General features: G+C 38.3%; 1 protein-coding gene across 5 annotated transcripts in view; it reads right to left on the bottom strand.

The window, feature by feature from the left end:
- Tdrd12 (tudor domain containing 12) overlaps window positions 1-21234 on the bottom strand; it is an 86638-nt gene that overhangs the window by 34128 nt on the left and 31276 nt on the right. For 2 of the 5 annotated variants that reach the window (XM_047527396.1, XM_047527398.1), the window contains exons 13-23: window positions 17895-17975; window positions 13202-13262; window positions 12763-12870; window positions 9836-10021; window positions 8086-8242; window positions 7530-7657; window positions 5802-5993; window positions 5280-5408; window positions 4139-4256; window positions 3263-3402; window positions 2914-3134 (exon numbers count right to left, since the gene is read on the bottom strand). In XM_047527396.1, coding sequence (XP_047383352.1) covers window positions 2914-3134; window positions 3263-3402; window positions 4139-4256; window positions 5280-5408; window positions 5802-5993; window positions 7530-7657; window positions 8086-8242; window positions 9836-10021; window positions 12763-12870; window positions 13202-13262; window positions 17895-17975 — 1521 coding nt within the window. Of the gene's footprint in view, window positions 1-31; window positions 118-2913; window positions 3135-3262; window positions 3403-4138; window positions 4257-5279; window positions 5409-5801; window positions 5994-6688; window positions 6808-7529; window positions 7658-8085; window positions 8243-9835; window positions 10022-12762; window positions 12871-13201; window positions 13263-17894; window positions 17976-21234 lie in introns of those variants that run through there. The other 3 variants (XR_007105324.1, XM_047527397.1, XM_047527399.1) reach the window with 3 other exon arrangements.

Here is a 21234-nt window from a genome sequence, read left to right as displayed (position 1 = left end):
AATTCAATCCAGTAGATATGCTATCAGATACCTGTGCTCAGCCATCCATTTACCAAGTAGTGGCATGTGTCTGGAGGCCCCCATGACTGCTAAAGGGCTCATACCTTCCCAATTGATCTGCAGAGTTGATACAGCCCCTATTAAAGTTACAGTCAATTTTTTGAGAAATCAATAAGCTTATTCTTTAATGTATATGGAAATGCAATAGATTTGAAGAAGCCAAAAACCCTGAACAGGAGCAAACTTGGAGAACTTAATATGCCAGATCCCAGGTCTCACTAGAAAGCTACAGTGTTGAAAGTGCAGTGTTACAGTATAAGGAGAGACAAATGAACCCACATAAGAGAACAGAGTCTAAAAATAGATCATCTATTTTATCACCTGAATTATGCCAAAGGTACTAATTTAGTGAGAACAGAATAATGTTTTAGACAAATGATGCTGGAATAAATGACTGCCTATGCAAAAACAAGCAACTTGTGCCCTATGCTTCATACAACATATGCAAATTACTGTTTTATAGGCATCATGCCAACACCCCAAAAATTTATGTTTTCAGAGTATTTCTGACTTCAAGTTTTAGAATTATGGAGGCTCGACTATATCAGAGAAGTACTTATATCTAGAATACATAAATTATTTCCATAAACTAATAAGAAAAAGAAATGCTCCATTAAAATGGGGGAAAGACAAGAACAGGTACTTCAGAAAAAAAACATAGTCAAATGTTCCACAAACATAGGAAAAGATGTTTAACATCATTAGATCCGCCACCATCATAGAAACACAAATTAAAATTGCAATGGCTTTCCATTATCTCCCCCATGAATACTAAGGGTTGGTAAGGGTGTAGACCAACTCCAATTCTCATCACTCCTAGCAGGATCATAAAGTGGTCCACCACTTTGGAAGAGTCATACATATTTCTACCCTGTGGCCAGCAATTCCCAAAAGAGGTGGGTGCATATTTCCACAAAAACCCTGTATAAGAATGTTCAGAACTGCTTTATACATCATAGCCCCATCAACAGAATGAAAATACACATTGTGATATACTCAACAATGCAATATTAAGCCAGAACATACATAAAACAAAGATACACATAACAACAACATAGATCAATGTCACAGATATTAGGTTAACTGAAAGAAGCCTGACACAAAAGAGTACACACCACAATTCCATTTATATGGAGTTCAAAAATGACCTAAACTTTAAGGCATGGAATCAGCCTACGTGACTCTTAGCAGATGAATGGAAAAAGAAAATGTAGTATATACACAATGGAGTACTATTCATCCCATAAAGAAGAATGAAATCCTGTCATTTGCAGCAAAATGGAAGGAAGTGGAGGACATCATGTTACATGAAATAATTCAGACACAAAGGCAAAGAGTATGTGTTCTCACGTGGAAGCTAAAAAATGTTAATTTGAAAATAGAATAGCAATTACTTTAGATATTGGGAAGGGTACAAAGAAGGAAGTAGGATGGGAAAAGGAGACTGGATTGATCAATACTCATACATGAATGTAAGGAAATATCAAATTGAACCCCATTCATATATTCAATTAACATGTTAATTAAAAATTGAAAAAAATGAACAAATCTTGTCAGTGTTGACAGCTATTTGAGGGTGGCTACTTCTAGAGGAGGGCACATCAGGAAAAGCATGCAGGAGTGTCCAGGTGCTCTCTCAGTTGAGTGGTGGTTTACATGGGTGTGCCGATATTGACATTTAATCAAGATCAAGCTGTAAACTTTAAAAAAAAAGTCGAATTTTATCAAAACCATCATTTAATATATACAAAGTTGAACTTTCACCAGATTTTTTTTTTTTTTAAGTACTGAACTCACCCATGTTTGTTACGTATTTTTGTTCTAAAGTTTTTCCAATAAACCAGGTCCTGGTGATCCCTGGGCTACATAAGGTAAGAACAACTACAATTTTGATATCAAGGTGAAGTGCTCTTTTGTGAAACTAACTTTCTAGCTCTGATTTTTTTTTACTTTTAAAAACTTTTTTTGGTGCATAAGTTACACATTATAGTGAGATTCACTTGGAAATACTAGGATATGCATATAACATAATTTCATCAATCTAATTCTCTAGTATCTCCCCAATGCCTTCCCTTCCTCCCTCCCCAGAGTCCACTTCCTCTCTCCTACTGGTTCCCCTTCTACTTTCATGAAATCCCCCCTTTTTTTCCACTCTAGCTTCCACATAAGAGAGAAAACATACAACCCTGACTTTCTGAGTTTGGCTTATGTTGTTTAACAAGATAATCTCCTGTTCCATCCATTTTCCTACAAATGACAGGATTTCATTCTTCTTCGTGGCTGAGTTAAACTCCATTGTGTATACATACCATATGTAACAGATGTATCCATTCATCTGTTCACAGACACTTAAGCTGGTTCCATAGTTTGCTATTGTGAATTGTGCTACTGTAAACATAGGTATACATGTATCTCCATAGTACACTGAATTTAATTCTTTTAGGAAAATACCAAGGAGTAGTGTAGTACAGCTGGGTCATATGATGGTTCCATTCCTCGTCTTCTGATTCATATAGAGGTTGTACTAATTTACAATTCCAGTGTAAATTGTTCCTTTTCCCCCACATCTTCACCCAGCATTTATTATTTATACTCTTGATGGCTGCCATTATGACTGGACTGAGATAAACTCTCTGTAGTTTTGATTTGCATTTCCCTTGCTGCTATAGATTTTGAATACTTTTTCATGTTTGTTAGTCATTTTTACTTTTTTTGAGAAATGTGTCTGATTCATTTGCCCATTTACTTACTGAGTTACTGGCTTCATCGGTGTTGAGTTTCAAGCTGTAAACTTATCATTTGTGTACTTGACTGCATGTTATACCTCAATTAACAAAAAGAGGACTGCCTTACTTGCAAAAACCAAAAGCCTTAAGATATGAACAAAGAGGTCTTCTGGCTTTCTTGTCTTCTTTGGCTTCTAGGACCCCTGCAGTGAACTCATATAGCTCCGATGGGATTTTGGCATCTGCTCGCTCCAAGTAGCGCAGGACACCAACTGCATGGCTCGCATTTCTCTCCGTCAGCAGTAGGACAGATTTGGTTTTTTTATCTCCCTGCTCTGCAGGAGAACCCTTAAAATAGGGGTGATTAAAGAAAGCAGATCATTCACATCAGTCTCAATGAAACTTTGTGGGTTCTAAATTTGTCATTACACAGAAAATGACAGTGGAACAACTGAAGATAAAAAAATTTATCAAACCTGTTCAGTTAAACTCTGAAAATGATCCGACATGCAGTATAGTCGTCCACCAAATACTTTTGGTGAGGAAGGGAAGCTGAAGTGAATTACACACGTGGCATCAGTGATGGCCAAGAGTGGTATGCAATCGTCAGTTAAGGCTGGAGAAAAGGATTTGGACAATTTCCCATGAGCTGGAGTTTTCTGCACTTACTTTAATAAGCAAAAACCATCCTGCAGAGCATTTCTGTACTATATTTTACTTTATTTCTTGCAGTACTAAAGATCAAACCCACAGCCTTGTGCATACTATACCAGTACTATACCATGAAGCTATACCCCCACACCTTCATTTTACTTTTTAGATGAAAAGAAGCTTCTTATCCACTCTCTTCCCCAAATGCTCCACACCAGTGATTAAATTCCAGAGAAAAGTGGCTTCCATTTTAGTTTGAAAAATGCCTTTTTCTAATACAAATTCAGGCTGCCCAGATTTTTTTCTTTACTTTACACATTTTAACTTTTGTATTTCTAATATTTAACCTTAAAAACTCATGACCATGTTTCAGTGTTGGTACAGCTGCACATATGTACAGCCAGATACAGACATTACATACTATATATACACAGATTTTATATGTACAACAGCAATGTTCAAGTTAGAACTCCAGGTTAAGTGTCTAGACCAAGGGTTGTTGCCTACTGACCCCTGATCTCCGGGGCACCTAGATTCATTTCAACCTCAGAGGTGAATCTTCATTCTGAAATTAACATTACTAATAAATTCTGAGTGAATCTGGGAAATGATGAGAAATATGAAGGTGAAACATGTAAATGAAGACATGATTCCTATGAGCTCACCTTCATCTAAACAGAAGTAGAAATTAAAACACTTACCTAATACAATATGAGAGCCAGAACTTAACTTCTTCTTCCATTGTTCTAAAACACTTTTTAAGTTAAAAACCATTTCTTTATGCATTTTCAAGCAAAATATTGAATTGCTTTCTACTACCTAAAGGTAAAACCAAAGAAGCCAGTTCAGAGTCAGGAACATGAGCTTGAAGCCAGCTGTCTCACCAAGTTCAGTACCAAGGTAAGCAATGGTAAATCACCTGGGAGGTGGGGGGAAATCACCTCACTGCCCTAGTGATTCTTTGAAATGAGAAGACTGTAAACTTAAGTAAATACATCTCCAAAGTTCTGGGTTTATATCTAAAAAGTTGCTCAAGTGAAATAAATATCATTTTGCTAAAACTATTTTCCTTCCTTTTTTTTTTTCTTTTTCTTTTTTGCAGTGCTAGGGATTGAAGCCAGGGCATTGTGCTTGCAAAGCAAGCACTCTACCAACTATGAGCTATATCCCCAGCCCAGTATTTTTTTTCCTTTAAAAAGTAATACATATACACATATGTATAAGTATACATAAAATATATGGTAGTACTGTCAACAAGGGTTTCTTCCCCCGCCTTCCAGTTCTGGAGATTGAACCTAGGGCCTCACACATGCTTGGCAAGCACTTTACCATTGAGCTACATCCCCAGCCCAATAAGGGCCTTTTAACTATACTGTCTAGCTTATTATTATGAAATAGAAAGGTGTACTATGGCTTCTTTTAATTTTTGTATTTATCTTAGTATATTTTAGCAATTAGCATTTTATAATTAATATGAAATTAGATAAAACTGAATAAATCTTTAGCCAATTTACTTGGTTTTACTGTTACCTTCACAATTTTTTGAACTAGAGAGTAGTGCCATGGACATTTTTTTCATCAATTGAACCCTTTAATGTTCCACCTTGACAATCCACCTGGCACAGTTCCCTGGGCCCACTTAAGGAAAGGCAGGATCCACCTACTGGGATCCTCCCCCAGCCACGCCTCCAGCTGGCATTGCTTCAAGTAGAGCCTACCTCCTCTTCTGATTGATGTTAAACTTGCAAAATGGCATCTCCCTGCCACATAGCAACTACCCCAGTAATTTTTTTCATCATTCAAGATTCAGCCACAGTTTAAATCGACAGGACAGGAGCTCACCTTACACACTATTTCAGTTTCAGGTACAGAGCAGGTAAAGATCAAGGTCTTTTGTGCCTGACTTGGAGTGAAATCAAGAACTTGGAGTAAAGTAGAGGTTTTTTCACATTCTAGGCAAAGATGCACAACCTGGTAATGAAATACAGAAAAAAGGTGATTTGATTTTTTAAAATGCTCAAAAAGTTCCAGTTTCACCTTTCATAGTTAAGTTATAATTTTAATAGAAAAGAAAGTATAGGGGGCTGGGTTATGGCTCAGCAGTAATGCGCTCACCTAGCACAGGTGAGGCATTGGGTTTGATCCTCAGCACCACATAAAAACAAACAAAATAAAGGCATTGTATCCATCTACAACTAAAAAAATATTTTTAAAAAAAGAATGCATAAGAAATCATTATAAGTTTAATTTACAATTATAGATTTGTGTATGAAATAGAAGCTGTAGTCATCTAATATTAAGTCATGAAATACAGGTTACTTGCTTGTGCTCATCAGCCCCCCTTCCCATTCATTCATTCATCACCTGTTGGACGTTGCCATAGAGAGCAGCCTCCTCTGGGGCTGTAATCACAATGTAGGGATCATTCATGAACTCTCTGATTAGATGTTCTACATGTTTGCTCCAGTGAATGCCAACTGCAATGATCTGATGTGGTGCAGATTCCCTTTCTTCAACTTCAACATTTTTTTTAAAGTTATCTAATATAGCAAACATCTAAAAAATTAGTATAATTAATTTTATTTTTATTTCAAAAGACAGTAAGAGTTAGTTTGAGAACATAATATGTAAGGAACTGCATATTTTCTGTTTTTAGACTGGAGGAATATTTTATAAAACAAAAGTAAAGGGAACAACTCAAAAAGAAGAAAATGTTTTTTGTTTTGGCACTGGGGACTGAATCCAGGAGTGTTGTATCACTGAACAACATATTCAGTCTTTCTTATTTTTATTTTGAGACAGGATCTCATTAAGTTGCTTAGGGCCTGGCTAAGTTGCTGAGGCTAGACTCAAACTTTGAGACCCTGTCTCAAATAAAAAACAAAACGGGCTGGGGACATAGCTCAGTGGTAGAATGCTCCTAGGTTTAATCCCTGGAATCACAATGGGGGAAAAAAGGGGGGGGAGGAAGAGTGGGGGAGGAAGAGGAGGGGAGGAAGAAAGGGGAAGAGGGAGGGAAAGAGGGGGAGAGAGAAAGGAAGGGAGGGGAAAGGAGAGAGAGAGGGGGGAATATGTTTAAAATCAATAAACATAAAACCCCACTTTAGGTTGAATTAAAGCACAAACAACATCTTGGTAAATATGTGTAACACACCTAATAGGATCGACATGCTCTCATTTAAAAATGTCAAAAACTGATTACAAAAGATTACTGCACCAAAAAAAAAGGAAATGAACTAGCAACTCATAGAAAATAAACATAATGATCAATATAAATTAATGTTAAATTTAAGTAATCAAGGAAATACAAACTACTAGACATACAATCAGTGGCCTAGCATGCGTGAAGACTTGGGTTCCATGCCTAGCACTGCAAAAAGAGAAAAAAAAAAAAAAAAAAAAAAAAAAGATGTAAACTATACTAATGAGATCCTACTGTTTACCAACTAGCACAGGACAAAAAAATCAGGCCAAGACCTCCTACTGGTAGGAGGGCAGCAAACATGGCACAAATTGTTATGCCCATATGATTCAATATGGCCAGTAATAATCATGCTGTAGAATAGTAAGTGATAATACAATGCTATTAATTGCAAAATGTTGAGTTATACATAAAAATGCTTGATATTAAATATCAACAAACATGATAATTTAAAAAAGGAAGAAATAATCCAAAGTAGTAGAATGATTGCCTTTGAGTATAAGATGATTAGGAGTGTTGGATTTTTTTCAAGTGTTCTTCTCTATTTCTCAAACTTTTTTTTACAATAAAAATTATTGTTTCTATAATCAGAAAAATATTCATTAAATATTTCAGTAAATATTCCTTGGAAAGAAATGTTGCTTTTCAAAGAGATTTAATACTGGGAATGAAATTTCAAATAAACATTGTCTCTTCTAAATTACAGAAGTTAAAGAGAAATTTTTTTTTAGATTAACCAATTTATGCCCCAACTAGATCCATTTTCCTGATTCCTTAAAACAGTTAATACTTGAATTATTTACATTTCAGAAGTATATGTATATTTACATTTCAGAATTATATGTATACATTTAGACTAGTAATAGCCTCTAAATAGATGCCATACTTACCTGCTCATTAGCTTCAAAGAATAACACTTCCACCTCATCCAAAACCAGATGACAAAGTCTAAGAAATAACAAGCTTTGGTATGTGAGAAGTCTCAGGAGGCTATGTGGTGTTGTGACAATCACATCACCTACATTTTAAAAGAAAAAACAATGCCCACTTTAGGTTTTCTACAGGTTTTCCCAACATTTCCTTTGCTAAGATTCCACATACTGCTGCTTCTCTCCTCAGGTGTCCACCCCGGCTGAGCCCTGTCGGTATGGGAACAAGCACCCGGGCTCCGACCAGGCTCTGCACTCCTGAAAAGCAGGAGGCTTTTAGTTAATGCTGTGTTCAGTATTCAGCAAACAGTAAGTGGTCAGTAAAGAGTCGAATGAAATCCTGTAGTTTTCTCAGTGAAACAGATGTAGGTCAAGATTGAACCTTCATCATCGATACCCATCAGTGAGTGACAAGCAAGGTTATCACACAAGCCTGTCATCTGTAATCCCAGACCTGCCTGGGCAGGGTCCCCTGTCTTCTATGGGGAAAACCAAACCACTCGGAAAGAATGCTTACACCCCCTTGGAAGCTTCATGTTTTTGGCTTCATCTTTGTGAAGTCCAATTGTTAATAACACAGGATGAAGAGGCCTGGAGGACATGCTATAGTTGCCCAGTAATTCGAAAATAAATTGGGCCTTTTTCCACCCTGGGCACACGATGACTGCAAGAGGCTGCAAAGACAGACAAATTCAAATAATTTTGGACAGTAGTTAGGAATTAAGCATAGTATATGTGAAACATCCAGAATATCTCCTTGCACACAATAAGTGCTACTTCAGTTTTTGCTATTACCATCTTCACGTAGGTCAGAAGAGTTAAAAATAGTTTCATAAAAATAGATTTATATTTTGAGCTAGATTTTCTTAGGGCTTAAGCTAAGTATTTCATTAGTATCAACTCATTTAATATGTTCTTATAGGGTAGGGCCTATTATTACTTATCTCACAGATGAGGCATCTGAGGCACAGAGAGAGAAAATCAGTTGCCCAAAGCTACACACTTAATACTTGGCGGCAACATGATTTGAACCTAGGAAGTCTGGCTCCAGATTTCCTGCTCCTAAGTGCAAGGATGAAATAACTGCTTCCTGAGACAGGCTTTAAAAAATGGCTAGCAACTCTTCCTTAGGAAATTACCTTCTGAACCCTAGCCTCCACTAGCCCACAGATTCTCCTGAAGGTGCACTGCCCACCAAATACCTTCCTGGACACATGCTGTCTATCAGCTGAAGAAAAGTCTAGTTTCCTCTTTCCTTTAGGCAGATCCAGATGAGTGCCAACTTCTAGGCACAGGCCTGAAGGCAGATCGACCACAGGTGCGTGGAGAAAGTAGGGGAGGCACAAGGGGCAAGACTTAAATGGCCCTTTCTAACCCCAGTCATGGTTCTGCCTCAACACAAGCTGTGTACCATCAACAGGGCTTGGCTGTTAACAAACTGGTAGGGGAAGAGTGGGGTAAATGTATTCCTTTGATTAAATCAACACATAATAACCAGTACAAATTCCAAAAGAAAATCATCAAACTGCATGGCATAGGGAAGCTAGTGTCTATTCCAACTGCAACTCCAAGCTCATTTCTTACTGCTGTTTCACTGTATGACACATAGTGGAACTCTCTGGAGTGCAGCCTTTGTGCTAAGACCCAGGATGGAGGTTTTGCACTGATCAGTTCCAACAGCCCAAACCCAGTGAAGTGGACATCACTACCCACCGTCATTTGAACCCCACACCCACTTCCCTCTTTTCCATTATCTTCCTGTTATTTTCAGGTTCTTATACATGGGAAAATTATTCTAAAACAGTGTGGGGTACTGTGAGATAATTTAAAGAATGCAAAATAAGACAACAGAAACTTAACTTCTAAGCCTAATTTCACACCATATCAGCTGTCAAGAATTCACCCAAGTAACTTCTCATGAGCTGTATCTTCTTACATATAGGGTGGTGAGAATGATTACATGGTTGCCATGACAATGACATGAGTTAATGTCAGTGAGATCATTTAGAAAATTCTATGTTCACCTCTAAAAGCCAGGGCTTTCCTGCTCAGCCCATGACCTACAACCTGGGCTTGGATAAGAATCAGTGTAGGAGAACAGGTGACCAGGAGAAAGGCTACTTTCTCACAGGAAAGTTTCTATCTTGGCAGTTGGAAAACCAAACTGAGTAATGTAACCTGAACTTTACAAAAGGTCAAGTGTACAATTTTTTTTTTAATAAAAATTTAATTCATTTTGTTGTGAAACAAAATCGTCTTCAACTTACTCCGTTTCTACTTGGTAATGACTTGTAGCAGCCCCCCGTTTGCAAAATCGTAAGCAACGGTGGGAGGTACAACAAGGGGTCATTTCCACAGTGAGAAATGACAACCACATCACAGCCACGTGCTATGGGAGGCCAAGAGTAAGATTCAGTGTGACTGGGTCCCGGGAACTTATTTCTTTGAAGAGCCTATAAAAAAAAAATCAACAACCAAAAACCACAATAAAGTAGAGAAAACAAACAATAGCTCCCTATCACTGTCTCTACTCCAGCTACCAGTCAGTACATACACATGGGTTAGTGTGGCATTTTTGAATCTTTTCTCAGTACTAAACTTCAGTTATATAAAATTTTGTTTTCCTGGGCCCCAAGTTAAAAGGAAATGGACATGATCCACTAAAGCCCACTGGTTCAAGGATGTGGCTTTTTCTCATTCTCCCAATAACCAGCCGGTCCACCAGCCTCACTTGTACAGCATTTTAAAACATGCTCTTTATTCACTTGTTTTTCTACGTATCTGTCACTAAATCCAAATGCTCCAACAGAGTTCTCCAGCCATCTGATATAATTTTCTAAAAGGTTGAGTTCATGAGTACCCTGGTCTCTGTGACCCCCCTCCCCAGAATCCTGAATCCCAGATGCACTGGTACTGCTTACTCTCCTGCCAACTTGGGAGCTCCAGGTGGGCAGGAGCGACTCACGTAGTCTTTCTTGTGTGCTTCTCAGTTTTACGAACACACTGAAGCAGCTTCTTGACAAAGAGTACAGAAGGAGTATTTTTGTTGTTGAGACTCTGCACATCTGAAAATATTTTTGTTCTACTCTCACCTCACTGCTATGTGAGTATGGATGTGTAGGTAGAAATAACTTTTTTTTTTAATCTCTAAGCAATATTAATGTTTTTAATTTCTTACCCATATGAAAAACTGCCATAAAAATACTGAAATCCTTCTCAATGTCACTAGGCTTAAGTTTGGCAATGCTCCATATGTGCTTCAAAGATGACTTTATTCCATCAAGACGATTATTGTCTATATGAAATAACTCCTTTGGTGTTGCTGCAAAAAGTCTGAGGCACCTGACTTGTGGTCCTGTGGTGAGGACCATTTTTTCCTCTAGAAGCTTTCGTGCTCTGAAATCCGAGTTCAGATGCTTCACAGCCACACGTCTGACATCTGTTCATCAGTTGTGCTGGCCAGTGCAAGACAGCTCAATGTGGAGATTCACTTCCATTAGGTCTAGGAAATGTTCCCGTGTTCTTCCTCAGAGAATATTCTTCCCCTTCTGTAACTCTTTCCAAAAGGCTGAGCTCATCAGCATCGTGGTCTCTGTGACAACCTCCTCACCAGAGCCCTGAGCTCCAGATGCAATACTCTCTGATGTCAACATGGGAGCTTCTAGGTAGGCAGGTACAACCCCTTGTCTTTCTCATATGATTTTGGCTGAAATTCCTTTTTTAGATACTGCACCTCAAATTCTTTTTTTTTTTTCCTCCTTGATTCATCTTATTGCCTTTTTGTTCTACTTTCTGCTGGCTTCCATTTTACAGCTCAAGCCTACTATTTATTTTCAAAAATTTTTACAGTGTTTGGAATTTCTGAGAACCTTTTTTATTTATCTTCCTCTTCCCCTCTCCCTCTCCTCCCTCCCTTTCTCTCTTTTCAGCACTTTGTTATTGACAAATACATGCAACACCTTCTTTTCTCTGAGGATATTTTTTCTTTTCTTTTTTAAGAGATGAGCCTCATTACATTGTCCAGGTTGGTCTCAAACGCCTAGGCTAAAGCAATCCTCCTGCCTCAGCCTCCTGAGCAACTGTGACCACAGGCAAGTGCTGCTGCACCTGGATATATTTATTTTCTAGTATTTCCTTCTCCATTGTTTTTTTCAGAGTTTTTTTTTTTTTTAAGGTGAAGACTTTCTTCAAATGTCTATGATTCCTAACTTCTATTCATATATATATATATATATATATATATTTTTTTTTTTTTTTTTTTTTTTTTTTTTAATTCACTAAAACTGCCTAATGGCTCTGTGGGTGGGGCAAATCTAGTCACCATGAGAGTGTCACATCACTACAGGAAGACAGGGCAACAAGCAGGCATTGTAACTGGGAGAATTCCAAATACCATCATTAAGCACCACTACTCCATGGTCACTCAGTTTCTCCAGAGTGAGCCTCCAACATTCTTCCTTAGAACAATACGAACTGGTTGTGCACTGTCAGAAAACAGGGTGGGACGTTCACTGTCCACTCCTCCCCGCCTCCTCGCTCTTTTCCTATCAACCACACTCTGTTGACTATCTTTCATCCTCTATAGTTCTATGAAAATCTCTTGCTCACTCAAGAGTTCTCTCTCACTCTTTCATCCTTGTATTTTATTTCTATGTTTTAAAAAGTAGTTTTAACCTATTTTTTTAAATCAGGAAGGAAACAGATAAGCCTGAATGATCCATTTACCAAGTGAAATCACAGATCTATAAAGCCATTTTTGAAAGAATGGCTAAGAAGTAAATTACAATTGCCCTGTTATGTCTTTAAAGTCCCTTTTCAAAGGCACATTTAAAAACTTATTTCAGAAGGGGGTTTATAGTTATACAATGATTTATCCTCAAATTAATTATTCATTTACAAGAACTTATCCAGGAATTAAGAATAAATTAACAAAAATTACATAAAAGAGAATTTAAAAAGCAAAGAAGTTATTCAATGCAACCTTATAACTTTTATTTAGAAATCCTTCTATGGGACTAGGGGTATTGCTCAGTGGTAGAGTGCTTTGCCTAGCCTGCTCCAGGCCCTGGGTTCCATTCCTAGCACTGGGGAGAAAAAAAAGGAAAAGGGGGAAAAAAAAGAAAGCAAAAAAAATCCTTCTACATTAGAAAAGGTTGGTATTTCTTCGTGAGTTTGGTTCTAAGAGCACTTTCACCTTTTTCAGGTCTGCAGACAGTGGTGACGTGTCGATGGTCAGGCAGGGATCGATCCTGTTCCGGAGCACCATGACAGGCTGCTGCATGCCTGACTTCAACTTCTGCAACTGAGTGATATAGACATTAGACAACCAGTGTCTGCCCTGAGCTCTCAGCAAGAGTACCAAGAACTAGACAGAGAAGAAAGCAAACGATTTCAGTGTTAACAATCTGAAAAATACCAAAACTACCTAAATGAAAGAAGATCACCTATTACCCAAACAAAAAAGAAATTTCTCTGAAGCAATAATTTACCAATTTATAAAAGCATGTCTTCAGGCAAAGTCCCCCATCTAAGGAGTTTTTCTTCTAATCTTAAGATTGGAGAAAGGAAGGAGAAGAATTTTAAGAGCAATCTGTTTTCTCTCCTATTTAACTTTTTTTTAGTGCTTCTAATACCTGCTGCAGATCAGAGATTCCATCAGCTCTCAAAGGATCAGGGTTTAAAAACTGCAGTAATCTGTAAAATCATTAAAAGAACAATTTGAAGAAAAAAATATTTGTTTTCTCAATTGAACTATTATTTGAAGTCTTCCCTGACAGAGATAAAATGACTCTATATCCCAAGGCACAGCTATAAAAGGACTGCCTGTTCTGTTTTGTTTGATTAAGACACAAGGGCCACAGTAGCCGTGCCAGTTTGGTGCTTCCCATTTTCCAACCCTGCATCTGCATCTGGGCTGCAACAACTCTACCACTTAGTCCTTATGCAGAGGAATCACTGCTCTGCTTCAATAGCTTTACTTTATAGATAAGAAAACAACCCAGAGAGTACTTATCCCTACCATCTCTGCTAACCCAGCAGAAAAGAAATCTGAAATTGCTTTCCTCTAGACTAAGCCCCAGTCCCAGCCCCAATATGGGTAAGGACTAGTGACAGCAAGAGAGAACTCACGAACCATTTTCAGTGACAGGGACTCTGGCAGAAAGACGGTGGATTAAATATACATATCAAATTGCACACTTTCCTGAAACCTGATTCTTTTTTGATGGGGGTCTTGCTGTGTTGCACAAGTTGGACTTGAACACTTGATCCTCCTATCTAAGTCTCCCAAGTAGCTGTGATTACAGGCATGCCATCATACTTGCCACCTAAAATCCCACTCTTACAGATTTTTTTAAAGTGCAAAAGCCACAAGATACAAATGCTTATCAACTGATGAATAAATAAAATGTGCCATATCCATACAATGGATTATTACTCAGTAATAAAAAGGACTCATACTACAATGGAGATGAATTTTGAAGATATGATACTAAGTGAAAAAATTCAGTCAACAGGAACCATGTATCATATGGTTCTATTTATATATAATATCAACAATGGGAAAATCCATAGTGATAGAAAATAGATTAGTGGTAAGGGATGGGGAGAAGGGAAACAGAATGACTGCTAACAGATACAGATTTTGGAAGGTGTGTAATGAAAATGTTTTAAAATGAGACAATGGTAATGGTTGCACAACTCTGTGAATACACTAAAAACCACTGAACTATATACATTAAAAGGATAAATTGGGCTGGGGATGTAGCTCAGTGGTAGGGCACTTGCCTAGAATGATAAGGTCCATGGTTCAATCCCCAGTACCACATGCACATACAAAAAGGTAAATTTTAAGGTAGATGAATTATATCTTGACAAAACTTTTTTAAATTCCTTTTTTGAGCCACAATGAAGGAGAGAACCATAGAGGAGATGATATTACAAACAAAATTTTGGAAACTGGAAAGCAGATGGACAAGTGGTTACTGACTTGGCAGATCCACGTCAGTTGAGTCTAAGCCAGCCATGAGAGACCCCAAATCTATCTGCACGGAATAATCTTCAGAAAGCTTAGGAATTAGGCCCAACCTTCTCCTACTGTGGTAACATAACAGGGAAATAAAATAAAGAAGGCAAACCCCAGATCCCCCTACACTTCCCAATGCCAGAAAGCTACCTTCCCCACCCTAAGGGAAGCCAGGGGTTGATGTTCTAGAGAGGATCAAACAGAGCTCTTCGGACTGGGGCACTAGAGGCACAGCTGAGGATGGAGGGACTGTACAGAAAGGTGGGGGCGGGGGAGGGGGATAAGGCTGAATAATGAGAACCCAGCTGGCTTCTGCTACTCAGCACTCAGGATGCCTGTAGGACACTCTTAATAGGGTAAACTGGGCTGGGGATGTACCTCAGTGGTAAAGCACTTGCCTAGTATGTGCAAGGCTGTGAGTTTAATTTCTATCACCCTCCCCGCCCCCCCAAAAAGAAGGAAAAGAGAACAAAAGAAAAACACTTGCAAATTAAAAATGTGATATTAGAAATTTAAAAACGCTTCAAAGGGCTGGGGAGATAGCTCAGTCGGTAGAGTGCTTGCCATGCAAGCCCAAAGCCCTGAGTTCGATCCCCAGCACCGCAAAAAAAAAAAAAAAAAAAAAAAAAAAACGCAACAAAATTGGTAGAGGATAAAGTTGTGAAAACATTCCAAAAAGTAAAAGCAAAAAGACAAAGAGATGAAAAATGTATTTAAAAAAAAAATCACATCACAGCTGGGCATGGTGGGGCATGCCTATAATCCCAACGACATGGGAGGACAGGAGGATTGCAAGTTCAAGGTCAGACTCAGCAACTCAGCGAGACCTAAGCAACTTAAGAGAGACCCTGACTCAAAAAACAAACAAACAAATAAACAAACAAAAAACGAACCAAAAAAAAAGGACTGAGGATGTATCTCACTGGTAAAATACCCCTCAGTTAAATCCCCCCCCCAAAAAATCACATGACCAACCTGAGAAGTACAACATGAAGACCACAATTTGACACAGTTATCCCAAAGGACTTAAAATCAGCATACTACAGTGATGCAGTCATATCAGTATTTATAGAAGCTCAATTCACAATAGCTAGATTGTGAAACCAACCTAGTTGTCCTTTAATAGATGAATAGATAAAAAGAAACTGTGGTATATATACACAATGGAATATTACTCAGCCATAAAGAAGAATAAATTTATGGCATTTGGAGGTAAATGGATGGAGTTGGAGAATATCATGCTAAGTGAAATAAGTCAATTTCAAAAAAACTGAAGGCTGAATCTTTTCTCTGATAAGTGGATGATGATGCATAACGGGGGTGCGGGGTAAGGGAAGAATGGAGGAACAATGGATCGTGTAGAGGGAAATGAGGTGAGGGGAGAAGGCGAGGGGAAGGAAAGATGGTGGAATGGGACAAACATCATTACCCTATGTACATGTATGATTACACAAGTGGTGTGACTCTACATCATGTACGGTCAGAGAAATGAAAAGTTGTATCCCATTTGTGTACAATGAATCAAAATGCATTTTGCTGTCATGTATAACAAAACAGAACAAACAATAAATGTATTTATTTATAGAAACTTTTCATCTTAAATAAGTGATAGTACAAAGTAGGGAAATGTTAAAATGTTTATAGGAAGAGAACTGAAGAAAAAGAACATGTTTTATAGTAGTATACAGATACAGGAAAGATCAGAAGATAAAGAACTGAAAAGAAAAAAAAAAGACAGCTACAAACTTACATTTAAATATCAGAGATGACAGAGATGGCAAGCAGGACACTACTCAACTCTCCTATACCTAGACCAGCTATCTTAATCACTCATGGTATACTGTCCCCAGCCCATGTGACACAGTATCAAAATCGTCTTCACCAAAATGCTGCAGGGAGCTGCTACCGACCAAATGAAGTTGGAAACCGATTCCAGCATATGCCCAAGGGCTGCCAGTGGAACGTGGTGACAGGTTAGAATGATGTGTCGGTCTAATCCAAGCTTGCAGTCTTTTCCGGATGCTCTCAGAGGAGCAGGGTTGTTTCTTTTGAACACCTAAAAATTATCCCTAAAGAAAAATCTGCTACGTGGGCCCTAGTACTCTGGATGTGGACCCCAACACTTTCCCAGCCACCCAAGAACCCAGGATTCCAAAGGAAAAGGGTGGGATACCATCCTGGAATGCACAAGATGATCAAATCTGGGGTCAGTTCTTCCTGAAGTTCTGTTAAGAAACTTAAGGTGGTCCTTTATAGACAAATCAGGATGAATGGCAATATGCCAAGGTCACTGTGTACCCTTTCTATATACAAGTTACATGATGCCTGCAAATCCCTAACTCATCACCCTTCAGGAAAAGATCTCTTTCCTAGGCTGCCTTTACTACTTAACCAGAAATAATGGACACACGGTTCACCAGGATCTGAATGCTTGGCTCCTTAGGCTCTGGACACAACATAGCCAATCCCAGGACTATTTGCTCTGATCATGGAGAAGATCACATGATTACCAGGTCAGTCCCTGAATTTCTTAGAAACCCAGGCTTTCTTTCTTCTTTGCTATTTAACCTTGAGCTACTTCAAGCTTCTCTGGAACCACAGTAGACAGGATAACTGGTGTACTCTCATTAGTGGATTCCAAGGGACATTTAGCAGAATGAGAGAAAAATGAAACTTTTAAATACATAAGTAAAAGGGAATGGAATACTTCAGAGTTAATTTACCAGCTAATAATTTAAAATAAATGGATAATGAAAGGCTTTTTGTTCCAAAGGAAGAAACCATTTATAACAGCAAAAACTTCAGGCAATAATGTGAAGGAATCCCCTGGAAAGGATGTTGTCAAATCAGATGCCTTAACAGTCATCCCCAGCTGTAAGGCTGATGACAGCCTTCAAAGCCTTTGATCCTGGCATCCTATGAGGAGCTTGTGCTGGGTAAGAGGCTACAGCAGGGTATCAGAGTGGCATCTGGGGAGTTGGATAGCTGCAGGGCTGCTTGGTGCACGACCTCCTTCCAACCTCAGACATGCTGGTGAATACAGCACAACCCACCCACCTCTGAACTGTCTTAAACTCTGTCCCACTTGTGACTCCAGAGTGTCTACTGTTATTTGAAATGTAAAATAGTCTGAACAGAAAGGAAAAAACTAACTTCAAAGCCTACAGGAGACTTGAAGTATATTTTTTAATAGGAATGCAATTTGAAATTAGCTATAAGATATGTAAATTCTTCCTGCTTATAATTTTATTACAATTATTTCAATAAAAAATTTGCCCCCCACCCCCGACACCAATTCTTACTTCACACATCCATTCTTCTCATCATATTCTTTCTTCTCAGTCAATCTAAGTGGCTTCTCATTTGGCTTCTGGTTTAAAGAACTAGAAATAAAAGACATCAAAAGAGTTTACTGAAATTGCTCCAATCCTAAAAATGACTTTATGAGAAAAAAAAATTTAAGAATTATCAGTGAAGAATCAATTGATTCACCAAAGTGAATTTCTGTAAGAACTTATGATTTCATACCAGTAGCTTAGCCCCATAGGTATGAAAATCACTGTTGATGCTTCTAATGCTGGCCACACAGCCTTTCTCTCTTACTAATTACAATGAGAAATTCTAAATAGAAAAAAGAAATGGGGCAGAGAGGAAAAAATGAAAACAAACAGAATCCTGGTTGAGTTTCATGGGCTTTTTCCTTCCTCTGTTTCCTTCCTCAGACCTCAGGGTGGCCTGAGACGTAAAAAATTGTGTAGCAAATATAGACATCAAAAATTCTGAGAGAAGGGCTGAGGACATAGCTCAGTAGCAGAGCACTTGTCTAGCCTGCTCCAGGCCCTGGGCTCTATCCCCAGCACTGAAAATAAATAAATAAATAAATAAACCTGAGAGAGTCTCCCTCTTTAATCCAGAGAGAACTGGGATCATTTTTCTTATTTCCCAGTTTCTCTCCTGGGTCTGTCCCAAGGCCAGCTCTACCTTGGAACTAGCAGCACAGTCCACACAACTTCAAAAGAAAATCTGTCCTTACAGCCAGAAGAACTGGGAAACTAGACTCTGTGGTCCCAACAATGTGTAGGGAAATCTCTACTGTTTTCCTCCCTTATTTCTATTGCCATTTTGCTCCTAAAGTAGCCCAAGCACAGACTGCACAGCAGTTTCTCCAAAAGGAACCATCTATCTGGACAGGGGGACAGGAAAGGAGCACCTGGACTTGGTGAGTATGAAGGAAATCCTGGAAAGAGAAGTGGTCCCCTATTGTTGACTGTGAACTAAAAGGAGTCCCAGGGTCACCCAGGGTTAAACATCTACAGAGCAGCCCCAAAGCAGCACACTTGGAAAATGAGCTGACATTGTAGTCACCCTTGGCAAGTAGACTAAACCCGAGTTGTACGAACCTAACCAAATCATTGCCTCCTGTTAACACAAACAACAATAATCCACTTTTTCTAGTGGAGTTTAACAGAAACCCGAGTCTCACAACATGTTATTCAAAATATCCAGAATACCAACCAAAGTTATTCAACACAGGAAGAACCAGGAAAGTTGGATCAATTGCAAAGGGAAAAAAGAAATCAATAGGTGCTAACCCCAAGATGCTTCAGAAGTGGGAATTATCCAATACTTTAACATAACTATTATAACATGCTGCATAAGAAAAGCTTAGCACTCTTGAGTGGAAAAATAGGAAGTTCTCAGCAAAGAAATATAAACTATAAAAAATTTTAAAAATGAAATATATACCAAACAAAATATTCACATAATGAATATTCACAACAACAGAATGGAGATGACAGAAGTGAAAGATTAGTAGAAAAGTGGCAAGAAAAAAAGGCTGAAAAATGAAGCACCTCAGAGGCCTTTGGAACAATTGTCAAAATTCTGAAATTTTTTTTTTTTATCAGAGTCTCAAAGGAAAAGGGAAGAAACTGGTGCAGGAAAAAAAAAGCTATAATAACAATGAATACTTCCTGCTATGGTTTGAATATTTTTGTCTCTTCCAAATTCCATGTTGAAACTCAGTCCCCATGTAATTACACTGGGAGGGAGGGCCTCTTGGAAGATGAGGGCTCTGCCCTCAGTGAGTTAAGACCACTATAAAAAGTACTCATGGGAGTGAGTTCTCTCTCTCTTGCTCTTCTGCCACGTGAGGAACAGCATTCCTCCCTCCCAGATGAGGCATTCAAGGTGCCATCTTGGAAGCTGAGACGAGGCCCTCCCCACACTCCAAAACTGCCAGTGTCTTGATCTTGGACTGCCCATCCTCCAGAGCTGTGAAAACCAAATGGCCATTCTCTACAAATTACCTAGCCTGTACTTTGTTATAGCTATACAAAATGGACCAAGATACTTCATAATATGATGAAAAGCAGAAAACTACAAAGAACATTAATACACCCCAAGCATAAGAAATATGAGAAAAAGAACACCAAAGCATATAACAATCAAATTGTTCAAACTAGTAATAATGAGAAAATATTAAAAGCAGTGTCAGAAAAGATGTTGTAAACAGAGGAACAAAATAAAAGAGATTACAGTAGATTTTACATCAGGAATAATGCAAACAAGAAGACAATGGAACACAATCTTTAAAATACACAGAGAAAAATACTGTCAAATACAGTCAACCTAGAATTCATTCTAGACCTAGCACCCTCCCCTCACCCCCCCAAAAAAAGCAACAGGAACAGCTAAGGGCTGGGGATATAGTTCAGTGGCAGAGTACTTTCCTATCAATATGCAAAGTGTGTGTGCACACACACAAATAATTTTTGGGACATAAAAAAATTGAAGGGTTCATCACCAGTAGACCTGCAATAAAAGAAATGCTAAATAAAAAGCCTTTCAAGTAAAAGGAAAGTGATATCAGATGGAAACATGCATCAACACAAAAAGGGAAGAGCACCAATGTAACTACAGACACAAATATATGGTATTTTTCTTATTACTTAAACTTCTCTAAAAGATAATTATTTAAAGTAATAACAGATTGTAGCATTTGTAACATGTATAAATAAAACACATGAAAATCATAGCATAAAGTCTAAGTGGGAAAAAATGGAAGTATGCTATTTTGAGCTCTTATACTGCACATGGAATAGCATATGACATCATTTCTGAGATGTCATTTACGTCACTGATGCATCTTGATGAGGATGGTGCTACAGTCAAAGTCTCTAAAGAAGACTGCAAACCATTCTGTTTTCCAGCACCTTGTACCCCACCAAGCACTGCTGCCATCTGGCCCACATTTGCCCATCCTTTCACAAGACACCCACTCTGTGCCAACCTTCACTCGTCTGCCTTACAAAAACAACTTTATCTAACAAGATAACAAGGGGACCCTAGAGTCAGTTTTCAGTCCGCTGTGTTAACCCAATTGTCACAAGATTTTTTTTCTTTAAATTAATATGTTTGATCAAAATTTTCTGGGCCACCCTTTTTAGAAATGAATACTTTCCTGTCATCGACAATTCAGAACACTGTACAGTCAGCCTCTGCATCCATAGTTTCTACATCTGTGTTCAACCAACCGCAGATTGAAAATATTTGGGAAAAAACAAATTCTGCCTGTACTAAATATATACAGGCTTTTTTTCTTGCCATTATTACCTAAGCAGTAAGTCTAGCAACTATTTA

The sequence above is a fragment of the Sciurus carolinensis genome, chromosome 16 (assembly GCF_902686445.1).
Source record: "Sciurus carolinensis chromosome 16, mSciCar1.2, whole genome shotgun sequence".
NCBI lineage: Eukaryota > Metazoa > Chordata > Mammalia > Rodentia > Sciuridae > Sciurus > Sciurus carolinensis.
The sequence above is the reverse complement of the archived record's forward strand: the minus strand, read 5'-3'. Positions and strand labels throughout refer to the sequence as shown.